The 20,782-nt window shown below is 40.2% G+C and overlaps 1 protein-coding gene across 7 annotated transcripts in view; it reads left to right on the top strand.

Moving 5' to 3' along the window:
- Positions 1 to 20,782, top strand: part of osbpl9 (oxysterol binding protein-like 9) — a 121,667-nt gene that overhangs the window by 12,605 nt on the left and 88,280 nt on the right. For 2 of the 7 annotated variants that reach the window (XM_048601650.1, XM_048601649.1), the window contains exon 1: positions 11,054 to 11,220. The exons of 3 other annotated variants lie outside the window; for them this stretch is intronic. In XM_048601650.1, coding sequence (XP_048457607.1) covers positions 11,197 to 11,220 — 24 coding nt within the window. In that variant the 5' untranslated portion in view covers positions 11,054 to 11,196. Of the gene's footprint in view, positions 1 to 11,053; positions 11,221 to 20,782 lie in introns of those variants that run through there. 2 more of the 7 variants (XM_048601652.1, XM_020528318.2) reach the window with 1 other exon arrangement.

Below are 20,782 nucleotides of genomic sequence, written 5' to 3'. Positions count from 1 at the left end.
TCTGGTCAGTTGTAACCCAGAATGTTCATAGTTGGTTACTTAGCAATGGTAATGTCATTGAATGTCAAGGGACAATGGAGCATTTCTCTGTCTTGCTAGAGATGGTCATCGCCTGGCACTTCAATGGTGCAAATGTTACTTGCCACTAGTCAGCCTAAACCTCGGCCTTGTCTAATGTTTGCTGAATTTGGACATGACTATTTCAATGTCTGAGGATATGTGAAAGTTATTGATAAGACACGTGAAGATTGTTAGGCCAATGTCACTGTCCTGAAGACATGTCTGGAGCTGAGATGACTGACTTCCTCAGCTATCCGTACTAGCTATGAATCCAACCAGTGGAAAGTTTTCCACCAATTTCCATTTGACTCCTTGATACTACACTATATGGAATGTGGCCTGGATGTTGAGGGCTAACACTCTCATCTCACCTCTGGAATTCAGCTATTTGTCCATGTTTTGGCGAAGACCGTCATGACGTCAGGAGCTTCGTGCTCCTGGCACAACTTGGTTTTAATGAGTAGGTTATTGCTAAGTAAGTGTTTCCTGATAGGACTGTTGATGACATCCTCCATCACTTTACTCTTGACCAAGAATAGACTGATAGGATTGTAATTTGCTGTGTTAGGTTTGTCCTACTTTTTGTATACATCAAAAATTTTCCATGTCGTCAGTTATCAGTGTTCTTACTGTACTGGAACAGCTCAGCTAGAGATGCAACTGTTTCTGGAACACATGTGTTCAGTACTGTTGCTGGAATGTTGCCAGGCCTCATAACATTTGTCATATTTGTGTTTCCAATTATTTCTTGATATCCTGTGGAGTAAGTTGACTTGGCTGAAGACTGGACTCTGCAATGTTGGGAATTTCTGAAGAGGCTGAGATGGATCACCTTAGCCTCTTGTTACCACTGGTGAGACATGTGTTTGAAATTTCAAACTGATCTGTTAACAACATCGCAGAATCTTTTCAATATTTTTAGGAGAAACATTTATACTGCCATGCACATTTGTCTATTTTTGAAATCTAATAATCTTTGGTAGAATATGCATCAAATCCTTGTAAATTGCAGCATTAAAATATTGGCTTAATTTTTCTTGTATTAAAATTTATTTTTTTATTTCCTGACTACACTGATTCTTGATTGTTTATAGTTCCATTTTGCCAACATAACTCTGCTGTCAACCTGTGAATCATTCTTTGTGGCTGAATTCCGGTGATAAGTGATTACACTGGGGATGTGAGAGTTACACAAGGCTTCTGGATAGATTAAAAAGAAAAAGTTTCCATTGGTGAAATGCTGGGAACCAGAAGGTACAGATGAACATTAATGACAAGAATCAATGGCAACATCAGGAAACACTCCATCTTTTGTGCATTGATTGGCTATGATCTGGAATGTGTTGCCTGGGAGAGGCAGATTCCATTATGGCATTCACAAGGGAGTCGGCACATTATCTGAAAAACAAAATTTGCAAGGCTACAAGGAACAGCCTGAAGATTGATGTATTGTCACGTAAAGCAAAGTACAGTGAAAAGCTTAGTTATGTGCAGTACAGGCAGATCATAGTAAGCAAGGATGTTCAGATCAAAAGTCTTAGAGGCATTTAGGTTACATTGCATATGGCGTGTGCTAGGCGAGATGAATGTCATCAAGATCAGTAGTATTTGAGGCTAGACAGTCCATTTATCAGTCTAATAACGGTCAGGAAGAAGCTGTTCCTGAACCTGCTAGCGTGTGTGTTCAGGCTTCTGTATCTTCTGCCTGATGGACGAGGTTGTAGGAGATCATTACTGGGGTGCAAAGGGTCTTTGATGTTGGCAGTCTTTCCACAGCAGTGAGCTGTGTAAGTGGAGTCCATGGATGGATGGTTGGCTTCCGTGATGGTTTGGGCTGTGCACACCACCTTCTGCAGTTTGTTATGGTTCTGGGTAGAGCAGTTGCCATACCAGGTTGTTATGGACCCAGACAGTAAGACCAAGAGTAGGACTGAGTAAGTTGCCCTGAGAGAGTGTATTGACCAGATTGGCTGGCTGAATGGCTTCCTTCCATGCTGTAGCTATTTTTTTGATACCACTTGAGATGCTATAACCTAGAGGGCTACAAGTAACCTTCAGGAAGTGAAGGAAGGAAATACAATGGTAAAATCTTTTTCAACCCATGAGACACGATGGGCTCAATGGCTTTGTTTTTATGTTCAACAATCCAGTAACTGCTTAAAAGCAAGCTTTCTGGAATTGAAGCATAGTTCATGTCATGATGACGAGTTCCTTAAGTAGTTAATTGAGAATTGTAAGCCAGTTTGTACTTCGTATGACTCTTGAGCCTGTGTGCATGCATTCATGTGAATGCTTTATGACAACAATTACTTGTATTTACATAACATCTTTTAGCATAATAAAACGTCACAAGGTATTTCACAGGAGCTTATCAAAAAATTTATGAACAGGCATGCAAAGAAATGTGCAGACAAATGTCAGAAAGTTACATTAAAGAGGTTTTTAAAGAATATCTTTAAAAATGGGATGAACAGCAGCTAAGTTAGTGGGGAGATTTGGGGAGGAAATTCCGAAGTTTAGACCCATGAGGCTGAAGGCATTTGTGGAGCTGTTAATGTTGGGTATAAAGAAGAGGCCAGAATCAGAAAAGCACACAGACCTCACTAGATCATAAGCCTTTGAGAAGGTTACAGAGATGGAGTGGAGTGAGACCATAAGAGATTTGAAAATGAAGAACAGAATATAAATGTGAAATTAGCAGTCTCCAAACCTGGTAATGGCTGAACAAGATTTGTTACAAGTTAGGATAATTTAATATTTCTTAAGGTTTCACAGAATTGTGAAAAAGTTGATTTATTTCGAGTATAATGGAACTACCAGGAATGACTTCTTGAACAGATTGACCTTTCAACAATGTGGACAATGGATTTTTTTTTTTAAACAAGACTTCCTAGAAATTGTAGTACTGGTGATAACCATTTGTTTTACTCTACAGCTCTGCTGGGGCTGTAACTATCATGGTGTCACAGTGACTGTGTTGGAGAGTTTCTTCTTTTTGTGTGGTCTTCATCTGGGATACAAGAAGCTTGGGAGGAAGGGCTGCTCAGCTGACCTCTCTCATTTCTGAAAAGAAAACCTTCTTGTTGAGGTCGGGGTGAAATCTATTTGTTTTTCTGATAGTGATTCCAGGAAATTCTCTATGTTGTGCTTCCGAACAAGCTGTGTCTGCCAAGACTGCAGAGACAGCTGTGCAAGCTTAGTGACTTGCTCAAACATCACAGCAACAGACTCCACGACATTCTCCACTTTTTCCTTTTTGCTTTCAAGAATAACAAATTGTGCAAAGTGTCTTTTTTCAGAAAGCCAATCTCTGTCCGAAAGTAACACAGTGTGGAGCTGGAGGAACACAGCAGGCCAGGCAGCATCAGAGGAGCAGGAAAGCTGATGTTTTGGGTCAGGACCGTTGTTCAGAAAAGCTTTTTTCCACACTGTTACCTCAGACTCCAGCATCGGCAGTTCTTACTATCTCTGTCCAAAAGTCTTATCTTATTGATTTTGTTGAAGAGTGTGCATGCGTCTTGAGGACGGTTCGAGAGATCATTTATATTTCTGGATTACTGCAAAAGAATGTTAACCAATTAGAACAAAAAACAATACAGCACAGGAGCATGCCGTTGAGCTCTCCAAGCCTGCGCTGACATGTTTTCCCCTTCCATACTAAAACTGTCTTCACTTAGAGGATTCACATCCCTCTATTCCCTTCCTATTCATGTATTCATCCAGATGCTTCTTGAATGCTGCTATTGTGTCTGCTTCCACCACCACCCTTGGCAGTTCCAGGCACTCACCATCCTTTGTGTAATAAACCTGTCTCGCACACTGCGTCCCCCAGTAATTGACCCCTTCACCCTGGGAATAAGCCTCATACTTTGCACTCTATCCATGTCATTCACAACCTTTTAAACTTCTGTTAGGTCGCCCCACAACCTCCTGCATACCAGTGAAAACAAACTTTAGTCTATACATCCTTTCTTCATAGATAAAATCCCCGATACCAGGCAACATCCTGGTAAATCTTTTCTATGCCCCCTCCAAAACATCCACATCCTTCTGGTAGTGTGGTGATCAGACCTGTATGCAATATTCCAAGTGTGGCCTAACTAAAGTTCTGTAAAGCTGCAGCATAACTTGCCTATCCTTGTACTCGATGCCCCTTCCAATGAAGGCAAGTATACCTTAGGCCTTTTTTACGACATTTTCTACCTGCGCTGCCACCTTCAGTGATCAGTGGACCTGCACACCCAGATCCCTCTGCATATCATTAGTCCTAAGGGTTCTGCCAGTCACTGTATAATTTCCACCTGTTCTTGACCTTCCAAAATGCATCACCTCACATTTGTCTGGATTAAACTCCATCTACTGTTTTTCTGCCCATGTCTCCAACTAATCTATATCCTCCTGTATCCTCTGACAATCCTCCTTACTATCTGTAACTCCACCAATCTTTGTATCATCCGCAAATTTACTAATTAGACCAGCTACATTTTCCTCCAAATCATTTACGTAGACCATGAACAGCAGAGGTCCCAGCACTGATCCCTGTGGAATACAATTAGTCACAACCCTCCATTACAAAAAGCATCCTTCCATTGCTATCCGCTGTCTCGCGTGACTGAACCAGTTCTATATTCATCTTGCTCGCTCATCCCTGATTCCATGTGACCTCGTCTTTTGTACCAGTCTGCCATGAAGAACCTTGTCAAAGGCTTTACTGAAGTCCATGTAGGTAGATAGTATCAACCCTTTTTCCCTCCTCAATCATCTTCATTACCTCCCCAAAAAACTTGATCAGGTTTGTGAGGCACAACGTCCTCCATGCAAAACCATGCTGTCTATTATTAATAAGTCCATTTGTTTTTCAATGCGTTTAGATGTTGTCCCTGAGAATCTTTTCAAATAATTTCCCTACCACCGTTGTGAGGCTCAGAGGCCTATAATTTCCAGGATTATTCCTGCTACTCTTCTTAACCAATTGGACAACACTGGCTATTTGCCAGTCCTCTGGGACCTCACCTGTGGCCAAAGAGGATACAAAGATGTCAGCCCATGCTCCAGGATCTTGCTCTCTTGCCTCCCACGATATTCTAGGATAGATCCCATCAGGACCTGGGGACTTATCTACCTCAGTACTTTTTAAGACACAAAACACCTCTTCCTTTTTTAATAGCAACTTAGCTTAGAAATTCGACACTCCCTTCCCTGAGATCATCCTTCAATTACTTATTTTTTTGGTGAATACTGACACAAGGTATTCATTTAGGACCTCACCTACCTCTTCTGCCTCCACACATACATTCCCTCTGTTGTCCTGGAGTGGGTCAACCCTTTCCCTGGCTATTCTCTTGCTTTTTATATATGTAAATAAAGCCTTGGGATTCTCTTTTAATCCTGTTTGCTAATGACTTGTCATGACCCCTTTTAACCCTTCTAATTCCTTGTTCAAGTTCTTTCCTACTTAGGTACTTCAAGGGCTTCGTCAGTTCCCATCTTTCTACATCTTAGGTACGCTTCCTTTTTCTTTTTGACCAAGGTCATAACATCCCTGGTCATCCAAGCTTCACATAACTTGCCACACTTATCCTTCGTTCTCGCAGGAACTTGCCGCTCCTGAAATCCTATCACTTGCTGTTTGAAATACTCTCACATGTCTGATTGTGGATTTACCCTAAAACAGCCACGTGTAATCAACACTCTCCAGTTTCTGCATAATATTGTTGTAGTTCACCTTCCCCGAGTTTAACACCTTCACCTGAGGGCTGCTGTTATCCCTATCCAGGAGTATCTTAAAACTCACGGTATTATGGTCACTACTCCCGAAATGCTGCCCCACTGAAATGTTACTCACCTGGCCTGGCTCGTTTCCCAAAACCAGGTCTAGAATAACCCCTTCCCTGGTTGGAATGTTTACGTATAGTGTCAAGAAACTCTCCTGAATGGTCCTTAGAAATTCTGCCCCATCCAGGCTTCTAGCACAAAGTGAGTCTAAGTCAATATAGGAGAAGTTAAAATCACCCACTAGAACAACTCTGCTGTTTTTACATCTTTCCAAAATCTGTCTGCATATTCTCTTCCACATTTCCTGCTTGCTCATGAGAGGCCTGGAGTATACCCCCAGCTTTGTGATTTCACCTTTCCTTGTCCAGAGTTCTACCCAATTATTACATCTTTCTTCAAAAATTTTTGTTCTGATGATAAGCCACGATTGTGTTTATTAAGAAATCTTGTTGGTCTTTTTATTTAAAGCCTGATACAGATAAGGTATTTAATTGGCTATCTTGGAAACTGAAAATTAAGTTGTGACTTGTAAAGTAAAGGGACTATGGGGCAGTGCATTTCCTCCAAAGAAGAGTTAAAACGTTAACTTTGTCTCTCTCTTCACAGATGCTGTCAGAGCTAATTTCTCCAGCACTTTTTTTTTGTTAATAACACCACTGATAAAAGAATAGTGTTTTTTTAGAGAGAGTAGGAACTACAGATGCTGGAGAATCTGAGATAACAAGGTGTAGAGCTGGATGAACACAGCAGGCCAAGCAGCATCAGAGAAGCAGGAAGGCTGACGTTTTGGGCCTAGACCCTTCTTCAGAAACGTCAGTCATGTTTTTTTGTTGTTTTAACACCAGTATCCTCTTGATGTAAAATGGTTTATTAGAAATTATATTTCATCATTCACCTTTTAAAAGAAATTCTGACCAACAACTTTCTAGGTGAAAACAGCAAATGCTGGCGATCACAGTGGGTCAGGCAGCATTTATGGAGAGACAGCAAGCTAACGTTTTAAGTCTAGATGACTCCTCAGAGCTGACAGGAGGTGTAGAGGGGGCAGTATTTAAGCTATAGTTGGGGGGTGGGTGGAGTGTTGAGTGCTCGTACGGAAAAGATGCTGATAGTTCAGATTAGGTGATCGCAATGTGAGAATGGCAGAACGATGGGTGTGTCTACCTGCCAGACTTGAAAGAACAGACAGTCCCAAAGGGCTGGGGGAGGGAAGAGGGGAGAGAGGACATGGTGACAGAGAATGTAACAAGTAAAGCTAAAAGAAAGGGAAGGAATGGGAGTTGGTTCACAATTTGAAGGTGTTGAACTCAATATTAAATCCAGAAGTGTCAAGTTGCTAGTCTGAAGATGAGATGTTGCTCCTCCAGCAGGCGCTGTGATTTACTCGAGCACTGCAGCATTCCGAGGACAGACAAGTGGGCATGTGAGCAGGATGCAGTGTTGAAATGACCGGCTTCAGGAAGGTCGAGATCATGCTTGCACACGGACTGGAGGTGTTCTGCAAAGCGGTCACCCCATTTGTGTTTGGTTTCTCCAATGTAGAGTAGCCCACATTGGGTGCAGTGAATACAACACACAAGATTGGAGGATGTATAGGTGAAATGTTAGTTCACCTGGAAAGACTGTTTGGGCCCTTGGATGGTGAGCAGGAAGGAGATGAACGGGTGGTTCTGTGGTTACAAGGGAAGGTGCTGTCGGAAGGGGGTGTGTTGTTAGTGGTCAATGGATGGACTGGGATGTCCTGGAGGGAATGATCCCTGCAAAATGCAGACAGGGAGTGTGAGGCAAAGATGTGTTTGGTGATTGCATTCTGCTGCAATTGTCTGAAATTGCAGAGAATGCGGAGGCTGTTAGGATGAAAAATGAGGACAAGGGGGACCCAATCACGCTGTTGTGAGTGATGGGAAGCGGCAATGGCAGAAGTATGGGTGACAGGTCGGATGTGGTTGAAGGCCCTGTCAACCACAGTGGCGGGAAACCATGGGTATGGAAGAAACGAGGTATGTCAGCAGCGCTGGTTTGGAAGGTCGTGTCATCTGAACAGACATGACATAGGCGAAGGAACTGGGAGAATGGGATGGAATCCTTGCAGGACGTGAGGTGTGAAGAGATGTAGTCAAGGTAGCTATGGGAGTCCATGGCTTTGTAGTGGATGGCAGTGGACAGTTTATTCCCAGAAATGGAGACAAAGAGGTCATGAAAAGGAATGGAAGTGTCGAAAATGGACTATGTGAAAGCTATAGAGGGATGGAAATTTGAGGTAAAATGAAGACATTTTTCAAGGTCGTTGTGGGAGCATCAAGTGGCACTGAAACAGTTGTCAGTGTACCAAGACAAGAGTTGTGGGAGAGGGCTGGTGTAGGACTGGAACAAGGATTGTTTCAGATACCCTTTAAAGAGGCAAACATAACTGGGAACCATGTGGATGCCTATAGCCGCTCCTTTGACTTGGTAGAGGTGAGATGAATTGAAGGAAAAATTGTTTAGGTGAGAGAACAAATTCAGCCAAGCCGAGGAGAATGGTGGTGGATGGGGATTGTTCAGGCCTCTAGTTGAGGAAGATGCCGAGAGCTCTCAGACCATCCTGGTGGGGAATGAAGTTACACTGGGATTGGACATCTCTGGTGACCAGGAAGCAATTGGGGCCAGGGAATTGAAAAATTGTCAATATGGTGGAGGGCATCAGAGGATTCACAGGGTCTGGACAAATGGAGAGAGGATGGAGTCAAGGTAGGGGGAAATGAGCTTGGTGGGGCAGGAACAGCTAATACAATGAGCTTATCAGGGCAGTCTGATTTGTGGATTTTGGGAAGGAGATAGAAGCAGGCTGACCAGGGATGGGAAACCTTAAGGTTGGAGGCAGTGGGCAAAGATCTGCAGAGATAATGAGGTGGGAGACAGTCCTGACAACAATGGCTTGACGTTCAGATGTGGGGTCATGGTCCGGGGGAGGTAGAAACAAGTGTATGAGAGTTGGCTTTGAGCCTCCACAAGGTAAAAATCAGCAGCCAAACTGCAACGGCACTGCTTATGTGATGACTTGATTAGTTTTTAAGTTGTGGAAAATCTGTGATAGACCCATTTTGTGTTCCTAAATTTCTTTGTGCTCTCTTCATGCAAATGACAATTGATACTATGCCAATTTATAACTTTCTTTCAACCAAAGGTATTATGCCTCGAAGGCAATCGCTGAATGGTGGAATTTGCTTGAGGGCCTAAACACTGATTCCTGTGTTTCTGTTTAAGCCATCGTGTCTGTGCCAGCAATTTTAAACAGATGTTGTGTTGAGTCTAACATCCCTGCTTTTGAACGATTTCCTCAAGTACCTGCCCAATAGCTTTTTTGTTTGAACGTTATTTTTGGTATCAGATAACATCAGCTTTTCAGGAGGAGTGTTCCAGATCATGACCATGCTGAGTTTTTTTTAAAAAAAAAAAAAAATTCTCCCCATTTCTCTTCTGTATATTTTGTCATTGATTTGAAGGAGGATAAAGTTCACAGTTGTTGGGCTGATGATCCTCTGCTGTCTAGTAGATTCTGTATATTGCAATGTACCTACATATATATTAATTACATAAGAACAAATGTTGAAAGCTAGTACAGTCACTACCGCTTTAAACATTCAAGGTTAAAATGAACAATCATTTACGCTTGGCAAAAAGCCATAACCATTATTAATTTGCATTAATGTCAGTTTCAAAGTTGCTGGTTATAGTGTGTTTGATGCTGTTCATCACTGACAAAAATAACCATGCTTACTTGGCAATCCTCGATCATAGAGGCTGGGTTTATTAAGGAATACAATGCCAAACATTATTTCTAATTGATTATGATGTTAAAACCAGTTTGATTTGCAGTCCTAAGTTTTAAAATTCAATCTAATACCATTCAAGAAAAATAAAAACGATTCTTTTGTTAATTAAAATTCAAACATTTAACAGTGGCTGAAAGCTCTGAAAGTTTATTTTAAATGGCCTTTTGTATCGTAATTTCATATTGCTTACATGTATCATGGTTGTCTTGGCTATATCAGTGCAGCCATGACTAAAATGCTTGAAGAAATAAGGCAAAAGTTTTATAGCTCTGCACAGAAACGCAACCAATGTAATCCAGCTAAGATAATATTTTTGAAGCAGCATTGTTTAAAATAATCACTTGTAGCTTGCTGTATGTGCTGGTCAAGGAATTTGACACTGACAGCTTCAAGATGATTAATTAAGTTAATTCTTTCTGAATTTTCATGATGTTCTGTAAGTATTGTTTTGATAGATTTTTCAGTTTGTGTGCTCAGTAGTAAACTACAGTCATACAGTTAGACTGACATACTGGCCATTGTAAATAGCAGGCAAATTATTTTCACATGAATCGGCTTGCTCTAAAGAATCCAGACTGTAGTATGCGTATTTCCTCAAACTTATTTGTCAATTTAGGACTAGGTGTTTGGCTTGTAAAGATGATGATTTTGTACTCATGGCATATAAAGCTAACTCAAAAGATTTGCTGCATTTATCATCAAATAAACTCTAACAATCGACCGAGATACTTAGTCTAATAGCTATTTGACCTCCACAAAGGTAAACATTGTAGTAACCTCTCTGGCCAAACCGGAGGGTTGAAATGCCTTTCTAATCGCAGAATCTTTTTTCTTCCTCAACTTTAAAACCGCACCACTTGCATGTGACGTGACTTCAATTGTTTGTCATTTTAATGCTCTGTTGCTTTCAGCTTATGTGACCTCTGGCAACCAGATATCTTGATGTTATCGGCACTTGATGTTTAAACTAAAAGATTAAAATTATTTTTAAATAGAGTTCTGATGTTGAAACACCAAGCTTAGAACTTTATCGCTCGCTACTACCATGATGTTTTTTGTAAACTACTAAGTGTATGTGAGAAAATGTCAAGTGGTTTCAAATACAACTGAAATGCATGCTATGGAAAGCTTTCTTAAAAAATTTTTAGTTGTTTGCTGCTGTTGTATCCAGCAGTATCACATATCATGGTTCTCACATTGAAGAAGTCTTTGTGAAGACTTTTATTTAAAATAAAACAGTACCTGTATGTAAACAAAGAATGTTATGTCCTATTAAAGCTCATATGTGATCATCCTAGACCAATCCGTGCAAGGTCTTATAATATACATACTCTTTAGCCAATCCGGGAAGCTGCTGTGTACAGCTTCTGAAGTTCACAGATTAGCAAATAGAGGAAGTACTGTGCCGTGTAGCTTCTACAACCAGGGTGTTTAAAATTACTTCTGCACACAGTTCTTTGTCTTGATTGAGCTGGAGGAAAATAAAATCTTTATTTTACAATGGGAACATGGAAGCTTTAATGTTGGAATGAAGTAGGTGAGAATAATGGCGTTGAAAGGATTCACCAGCGTAAGTTGCAAAACCTCTTTAATTAGGAAGTAGGCCGTGGTGCTTTCTGCTTTAGATTTGCCTGCGGTTATTTTAAATGGTGTGCTTTTAACTTCAGAGCTGTAAATAGGCGATGTTTGTGAGTAAATAGCTCTGTCTTGTGTTTTGGATTGTGTGTAACTTGCATGACATTTTATTTACAATTTTTAAAAATTAGGATTGTGACATTGCTTCTGTGAATACTGAAGTGTTTGAATATTTCAAGCCATTTTTCCCCAAAAGATGTGAAGTAGCACAGAATTTTACTTGTGGTATTCTTGTATCAAAGGCAAATGTTTTCTGTCCCTTTTCTCCCTCTGTCCTGGTTATAGAAAAAGTGTGTTCCTGTAATTTTAGCATCATCAAACTATGCATTCACTAACTTTAAATCTTGGAAACTCATAATGTCAGGTCACTCTTTAAGTACTTAATGCGTTGCAAATTAATTTACTGGTCATAATCTCAATATGATGTTCAGTTGTATTTGTGTGAGAAAACTGAACTGTCTGTCGATGTGTAATCCTAATGCTAAATGAGAAATGCAAATTTTTTTCACTGAATTTAAAAAAAATCATTATTTTACCCAACAATTTTTTCCACTCTACTGAAAACAGTGACTTGTGCTTGGTTATGGTCTGTGGGTAGAGCTTGTTTTTAGATATCTCCTCCAAGTGATGATTGCTCACTTATACATTTGGACAATGACGTTGGCAGAGTTATCCCATACAAGTTTGATACTGTCCTTACGGAATCCCTACAAGTTCACTTCCAGCAAGGGTAATTAGTTAGTGACTAAGAATGTTTAGACTGTTGAGGGTGTTTTCTTTTTCTTCGTATGCACAGGAAACTGGCAGAACAGCTTTACCACTTTGTGTAGAACCCACTTGAGTTCCATTCCTTTGATTTAATTGAAGTGAAAATCAGGCAAATTCTTTAATGATTGAGCAATCCACTTCGCTAGATGCCACCCAGGTAATGATGAACAATTCATCCTATCCGGGCCCAGGATCCTGACCCTACTAACACACTTAGTGACATTGTAGTGGATCAAATATGTAAGATTGGAGGATTTTCTAGATAAGAAAGATATCTGTTCAGGAACCTTTTGCTTGTCCTTTAACCCAGGTGTAAATTACTTCATTACTTGATTTTTGAATTTTCCACATTTTTAGTAAAAGCTTTAAAGATAGATCATGTTTGATTTTACCGACAATGCGTATGAGAGCGTAGTGGATATAATTTATTTAGGAATAATTTATAATCAGATTGACACCTCCGTATTTGTCCAATTACATCATTTTTAGAACTTAAAATAAATTCCATGTCACTTCCACAAACATTAGTTTCAGATCATCGTCCTGAAACTATCCTTTGTTGTAGTTCTTTGTAATTTGTCATTGCTAACTCTCTTTTGTGTGAGGTAGCTGTGATAAAAATAGTTAAAGCAGACAGTTCGTGTCAGCTTTAGTTTTGTTAACCGAACTGTTTCCTCAGCTATTTTAACAGTACCTCCAAACTGCCATGGGCAGTTATTTTATCATTGACTATGAGGCACATCGCACAATATGAGAATTGTTAGGAGAATTTAAATCAGTGGAAGTGACTAAAATGTATAATGCGACCATTTCAAGATTAACTCTTCATGGACACTTTGAGACGTAGATGATACCCAAAATTACTAATTTCATCATGCAATTTGATTGCTCTATGCACAGAGATCTGCTGGTCATTTCAAAATCATAATGTCATAACAAACCATTCGCCCTGTCGAGTGCGTGTAATTTCTCTATAGGATAATCCAAACAGTGCCACTCCCCTGCTTTATAACCGAAGCTCCTCGAAGTTTATTTCCCTCGAGCACATTCAATTATGGTTTGAATTCATTGATCATCTGCTCTTCTACCACTCTGGTAGGTAGCACGTTTCAACTCATCACCAGCTGCTTGCCTTAAACCTTAAATGTTTGCCCTCTGCTTCTTGTACAATTGGCTAGTTGCAACAGCTTTTCTTTGTATACCTTACTTAAGCATGTTTATAATTTAATACACTCCTAACTAATCTCCCCTCACCCTCCTTTTTGTCCAAGAACAATCCCAGCTTCCCAACCACGTAATTAAAATCTCTCCTAAATCTCTGCGTTCTCTCAAGGACCCTGATACTCTTGCTAACACATTGTGACCAGAATTAGAAGCAACACTGACCTAAACAGAATTTCAAGAAGGTTCAGTTTATTTCCTGCCCTTGTGCTCAAACCGTTATTGACGAAACCCAAGATCTTACATGCTTTGCAGCTACTCTCTTCAAAGATATGTGCACATGAACCCCTAGTTTACTCTGTTTCTGCACATTCTTTTAGAACTATGCCATTTAGCCTATATCATGTATGATTCTGTGGAACTGTCACTCTGCTTTCTGCCAATATCCATCACCTCACATTTCTCTGTATTGAATTCCATCTGCAGCTTGTGTGCCCTTTCTCCCAGCCTATCTGTGTTCTGTTACAGTCAATTGGTATAATCCTCAGTGTTTGTTGCACATCAAAGTTTGGTATAATTACCAAAATATGATATTTTGATGGGAAGATAGATGCTTCCCATGTGGCCTGGCTCGTGCCTGATAAATTCACTTGAAAAATACTGTCCCTTAGCCAATTTTTTACCCAAACTGACACTGACCCCGTTCTTGCATGAGTCTCAATTTTGTTAACTGGCCTCATAGGTGTTACATAGGTCATAGGCCTTATTAAAATTTATTGTATTTCACTTATCAACTTGTTTGTTACTTCAGATGGAGGAATGTGGGCTGGCTGTCCTTTACTCAAACTTTCCAAGTGCCTGTTAGTTCTTTTATTGATTGTTAACTCTTTAAAGTCTTGCCCAATACTGATGTTAAACAGACGAGCCTGGTGTTGCTAGCAATGTATCTCAGTAAGTTTAGAAGATTGTCAAATCAGGCTGCATCCACATAGCCACTGGGTGATTCCACATGCTGATTGATGGCCAATGCATTGGCTGCTATTTGTGGAAACTATTGCCTTGCATGATCTTCAATGTGCTGTGCAGTAGGAAAAAAGAATTAGGGGCATGGTCGGATAGAAGCCACCTGGATTAGGCAATTTATCCAATCTCAGCATAGCCAACCTTTCCACAGCATTATGCCCACCAATTTTCTGTCCATAAATTAACTCTACCACCTCTGCTTCAACGTTTAACCTTATTACTTAAACAATGCCTTGAATCGGTATTTGCTAAATATTCTAGCCATTCCCTAGATCTCAAGCTCTCTATTTTCACCTGCTTTGTCCCAAAAAGGACCAACCCCTCCTTATGCCAATTAATTACAGCATATGCCATTCTATGACCATGTTCACTCTTTGCCAGTCGTATTTTCTTCTTCAGTTTCCCTCTCTCCTTAATATAGTTGATGTGGTTCTCAATAGCAAAGTTGACCTGACATGCACATGCACCATTTTATGTTTTATTGTTTTAATGCTCCCAAACTACACAAATGAACCTGTCCATAGGGACATTGGTTGTGTTGATGTTTAACTCATGCCTTTTCCAGCAGGCCTAATATCAAGAAGCTGAAGATCTCCTGCTCCAGGTCCCAAGTTGGGGAAAATAGCTTCGCATTTGTAAAAGACCACACCCTCTTCTTTTCTTTTGGACTTTGGAAAAAAAAATATTGCTTGAAACCAAGGAAACTGTGCAAAGAGCTGCTGCAGCTTGAAAAATCACTTCTACTGGAGCACATTGTGAGTTATATACAATGATTTCCTGGAAGGGTGAAGCAAGCACCATTGGGCCGATGAAGGGACAGCTGCTTAATGGCAACGTTTTGATTGGCTTATAACCAGCTGACCTACAAGCCTGCCAAGTCAGTGTCAAAAAAACTCTCCCTGCCCCTGTCTCCTGTGTGGAGTACACGAAAGTCTCCAGTCTAGCTAACTGTCTTCATTCATCTTGCTCTGCAAATCCATTGTTGAAGGAGGAATAAAATACAATCAAAGACAGTGAAAGGATGAATTCTGAAGTAGTGAATGAAAGAGAGCATTGGCCTGTAAACAACCTTATGTCAGCAGAAAAGAAATAAAAGGAATTGCAAGAAACCTAAAGAAATCAACTCCTGTAGTCCAAACTAATGCTATAGAATAATGTTTCCCTGAAATTTCTTTCCCCATTCCTCCATGTTTTGTCTGTCTTCCTCTGTCCATTTGTTTGTGAAAGGGGGCATTTTAAAAGGGTTTAAGGTGGCCCATGCCTACTGATGCCAGGTATGCACTTGTGGCTGAACAGGTGCACAATTCCAGAAATGTTACGACATCACAGAATTCCAATGATATCATACGCAATGGAACTGTGCATGCGCAAAAAAGAAGCGGGGGAGTCAGGGAAGATGAGGATGGGGATGGAGATGTGGAGGATAGTGGGGATTACAGGGACCACTGCCCTGTCCACCCCCTTCACAGCTGTCCCTCCTCCCCAAATTCCTAATCACCTCATCTGTCCTCACCTCTTGCACATCCCCACCTCAGTTTACCACCCTCTCTTATCACCCTTCATAACTGTCTACTCTCCTTCCTCTCTCACACCTGCCAGCTCCCCCTTTAGAGTGCATGTTCCCTATTAGCCATACCAAGTTTAAAGCTGAACTGGATTTAATGCACATATGCTGGTTCTGGTAAACATGTATGCACAAATGTCAGCAGTGCACAGCGCACATGCATGTGATGACAGTAGGCACAGCCTTGAAGCTGCAGAGAGTTGCAAGTTAACAATTCATATTTTTTTTAATTGCCATTGGTTAAAGAACTTTTTTTTGTAATAAACAGTTATTTTCTTAAGTACAGAAACCTGGCAAATATTTTGTTAATCTGAGTTAGTCAGCCAGGTAGGTCGGGGACTTTGGATAGTTTGACGAAATCTTTTCACATTTGTGACAACTTTGGGAAATCAATTCCATACACTAAGCCAGTGAGTTGTGACATGTATAAAATAATAGTTTTATCAAGATTAATGCTCATTGATTTTTCTGAAGTTTACGATCAGTGTACTCAGCACTTTTATCCTGTAAAGCATTGATCAATTCTCTTTAAAATTGCAGTGAAAGTAAGATTAATTGTAAATCTAAGAACATTACTGGAATAAAAGTGCTTTTAGTGTTTTGTAACCAAGTTTGTTTGATTCTGAACTTTGAGACTTTGTGCAATGAGTTAAAAATAATACTTTTGATGAGTTTCACTTTGGGTTTTAAGAAGTTCCTTTCTTTCCTCCCTTGTGGTAAAGAAAAAGTGAGTCCTTCATATTTTTGTGTACACTGGTTACTAATTAAGTAAGTGATTCAAGTTCCTCTTAGCTTCTGATGAGAGAGTGGGTTCTGATGAGAGAGTGGGTTCTGATGAGAGAGTGGGTTTTGATGAGTGCACTCAATTTGGGAATCTAACATTTAAAAGACTTTATTGCCTGACCACTGATCATTTTATGAGTATCAACACAATACACTCAATATTCTGACATCTCTAAATCTTTGCGCATGAACCTTAAAAAGAAAAGCAAGGTTTCTTCAAAGAGTTTTAATAGCTCGACTCAACAAGTTGATAAGTGAATGAGTTGAGTGGCTTGAACCACTGAAGTTGTATGTTTGATTGGTGCATACTTACACTATTTCAGTAGCAGTAGGAGTAAACATTGCTTTTGATCTGTCCCCTCAAGTTTAGCTACTTTGTCCAGTGATTTTCTTCTAGAAATGTACGAGGGAGCATATTGACTTTTGTTGATCTTCCCTATTCTCTCTATTCCCTTTCCAAAGACGGCATGAATTAGAAGAGAACGAAGTCAAGTAATTGTTTTGTTATTTAAAAAGCATCCAAACGCTGGAGAAATATGAGTAATATTTCTATGTTCATATAATTCTTAATAGGTAGGAAAAGGCCAGATGTTCTATTAAGCTTGCCTCGTTTTCATGATTTTGGAACATATGGCTCGCCATGCCCCAGCCTGCATTAGCATTAAATATTCTGGAGGAGGCAAAAATGGAAAAGAAAAATCGCTTTTATGGGATCAAAACAAATAACTAGAGTGATACAGAGGAATTTGACTGAAATATTGGTAACAACTTCTGGAGCAGAAGTCCTCAGTACTGTTGCCAGAATGTTCTCAGGGTACATAGTCTTTGCAGTATCCTGTGTCTTCAACCATTTCTTTGTATCACTTTAAGTGAATTGAATTGGCTTACGACTGGCATCTGTGATGCTGGGGGCCACCAGATGTATGATCCACTTGGTACTTCTGGCTGAAAATTGCTGCAAATGCTTCAGTCTTACCTTTTGTAATGAGGTGTTGGCTCTTCCATCATTGAGAATGGGGATATTTGTGGAGGCTTCTCCTCCAGCGAGTTGTTTAATTGTCCACCACCATTCACGACTGAATGTGCCACGACTGCAGTGTTTAGACCGGCTCCATTGATTGTGGGATCACTTAATTCTGTCTGTAACTTGCTGCTTATGCTGTTTGGCGCACATGTAGTTCTGTTTGGTAGCTTCACCATGTTGACATCTCATTTTTAGTACTGCTCCTGGCATGTCCTCCTGCACTGTCCAGTGAGCCAGGGTGTTGATCCTCTGGCTTGATGGTAATGGCTGTTTGGTGATATGCCAGGTCATGAGATTACAGATTGTCTTGGAGTACATTTCTGTTGATGCCCCACAGCCCCTCATGGATGTCAAGTGTTGAGTTGCTAAATGTGTTCAAAGTCTGCCCCAAATGGCATGGTGATAGTGCCACACGGCAAATTTTTGACAGAGTTATTGGGCATGGAGGCAGAAAAGTATGTTGAGTTAAGAACACAACCAGATCATCTATATCTTCTAGTTTGGCAGAGCAGGCTGTCAAGACTGAATGACCTTCTCCTGCCCCGATGTCCTGAAAACCTGTTCAGGATTAACTACGCACATCTAATCTGTTAAAACACACTGTTTACATAAGGGACATTGTGGTGTTCTTCTGAGTTCTGGCGACAGTTTGTATTAATGTAATCTAATTTACTTTGGCTAAGATTTTTGTGCATCAATTTGTGAATCTTGAGCAAGCTGTGCACTGCTCATACCAAGATAATTGAGAGTCATCTAAAATTCATGTTAGCTTGCTTTCTGTCCATGGATGCTGTCTGATGTGCTATGATCTCCAGCATTTGTTGTTAGTACAGATTCCAGCATCTGCAATAATGTGTTCCTAATTTACTGTCTTACTGGCTTTGAGCATTGTGATTTTTAGGCAAGTATCCTCCCTACATGAAACATGTTGCATTTATTTAGGTTATTTCCTATACCTGTTTGCATGTCGAATTCTTTTTGCAAAAGATTCTGTACTTGACCGGTTTTAACACCATCTCTCCGGATTGAGTAACATCGACATGCTTACTGATTATCCCTTGATGCCACTCTCCAGTGTTGCTATATAGAAAAATAAGAACAATAGGACACCAGCCTCGAGGCTGTTCAGCAACATTGTCTGTGACTGTCTGACAGAGGGAGCCAATTCCTAATCCAATACAAATTTCCATTGATTGTATGAGATTGTAGTTTATGAAGTAACCGAGTTAAGGTACCTTACCGAAAAGGCTTGGTATGGCCACATAAACAGTATGTGCTAGATTGTTGGTCTGGCAGCATCTGCAGAGTGAAAGCAGAGTTAACATTTCGGGTCCAGTGACCCTTCTTCAGTGTTTTGAAGAGTCACTGGAGCCTAAATGTTAACTCTGCTTTCTCTCCACAGACATTGTCAGACCTGCTGAGATTTTCCAGCAATTTTTGATTTTTTTCCTGATTTTCCAGCGTCAACAGTCCTTTGAATTTTCTTCTTTGCTGGAAGCCATGTTGAATGTCTGTTTTGACACATTATCTTTCTTAAAAATCACTCAAGTAATTTCCCTACAATTGATGTCCGGTTGATTGGCGTGTAGAAGCTTTACTCTGATTTGTCCTCTTTGCCTTGAAAATCAGAACTGAGTTAGGTCTCTCATCAAAGGGAAGAATCATTGACTATTTTCTATAATTGTATAATTGAAGATATAGGTAAGGGTCTCAAAACTGTGGTGCTACTTCTTCTTCAACCATCCAGATCGAGAATCCTGGCAATTTTGAGATTTTCTGTTCTTTGCAAGGTGAAATGTTGATCTATTTTTAAATGTAATGCTACTGACTACAGTATATCCTGCTTAATTAAGGATATGAGCTTAATTCATAGGAATCTCTAGAGCTACGAAACAGTCATTTAACAGATTTTAAAGCCTGGAAATGTGTTTAAATTTGTTCCGAATGGTCTTTCAGTGGGCCTGTAAGGTTTATAATGATCTGCGAAGTTGAAGAAGCTTCTATGATTGTTATTATGTACCTTTTTCATTGATCTTCAAATTGGTTTCTTGTTGATATTGTCTTCAAGTCAGAAGGGCAGAAGATTTCTTTTTAGAAACTTTTGGAAAAATTTTCCAATGTTCAATGCAAAATGTAAGCCCTGAGGTCCAACCAATCAATGAATCACTGTGCAGCTAACGTTGTGACATAATTGAAGAATTGACAACTTTTTTTATTCATTTACGGGATGAGGGCACCGCTGGCTCGGCCAGCATTTATTGCCCATCCCTAATTGCCCAGAAGGCAGTTCAGAGTCAACCACATTGCTGTGGGTCTGGAGTCATAAGGAGGCCAGACCAGTAACTTTCCTTCCCTTAAGGACATTAGTGAACCAGATGGGTTTTTCCAACAATCGGCAATGGATTCATGGTCATCATTAAACTCTGTTAATTCCAGATATTTATTGAATTCAAATTCCATCTGCCCTGGCGTGATTTGAACCCAGGTCCCTCGGACATTACCTGGGTCTCTGGATTAATAGTCCAGCAATAATACCACTAGGCCATTGCCTCCCCAGTTGCAAAACCACCCATCTAATTCTGAGATTTAAACTGGTGATACAAAACTGTGCTCTGGCTATTTTTTTTTCTCTCTCCAATCATGATGTGTGTATTGCATCTGTTTCTCTTTCTGTTTGTGTCTGTTTCTGTGGGAAGTTTTAAAAGGAATGAATTTTGTGACGTGCAAATTAGAAATACTTTTCTTTTACTCTCCTTGTTAAAATTGTATGTTACATTAAGTAGTTATTTTGCATTAGTGAAGGAAACCGGTGTGGAATGCTGAGAAGCATTCTGAGAGGCATTTTGGGATTTTTGGTTGCTTCATTAAATCTTGAGATTTGTGATGACTCCAGAAAAGTGGGACTTAATTTGGTGGTGCACTGGAAATCATGGTAAAGTTCTTTTGACTTCATAGTTGTGGAGAATTGAGGAGCACTGCTTTGGTGACAGCTAAAGAAAGGTTTAATTTTAAGAAAACAAGGTGTAGAGCTGGATGAACACAGCAGGCCAAGCAGCATCAGAGAAGCAGGAAAGCTGATGTTTCGGGCCTAGACCCTCCTTCAGAAACGTCAGCTTTCCTGCTCCTCTGCTGCTTGGCCTGCTGTGTTCATCCAGCTCTACACCTTGTTATCTC

The sequence above is a fragment of the Rhincodon typus genome, chromosome 10 (genome assembly GCF_021869965.1).
Source record: "Rhincodon typus isolate 14 chromosome 10, sRhiTyp1.1, whole genome shotgun sequence".
NCBI lineage: Eukaryota > Metazoa > Chordata > Chondrichthyes > Orectolobiformes > Rhincodontidae > Rhincodon > Rhincodon typus.
The sequence above is the reverse complement of the archived record's forward strand: the minus strand, read 5'-3'. Positions and strand labels throughout refer to the sequence as shown.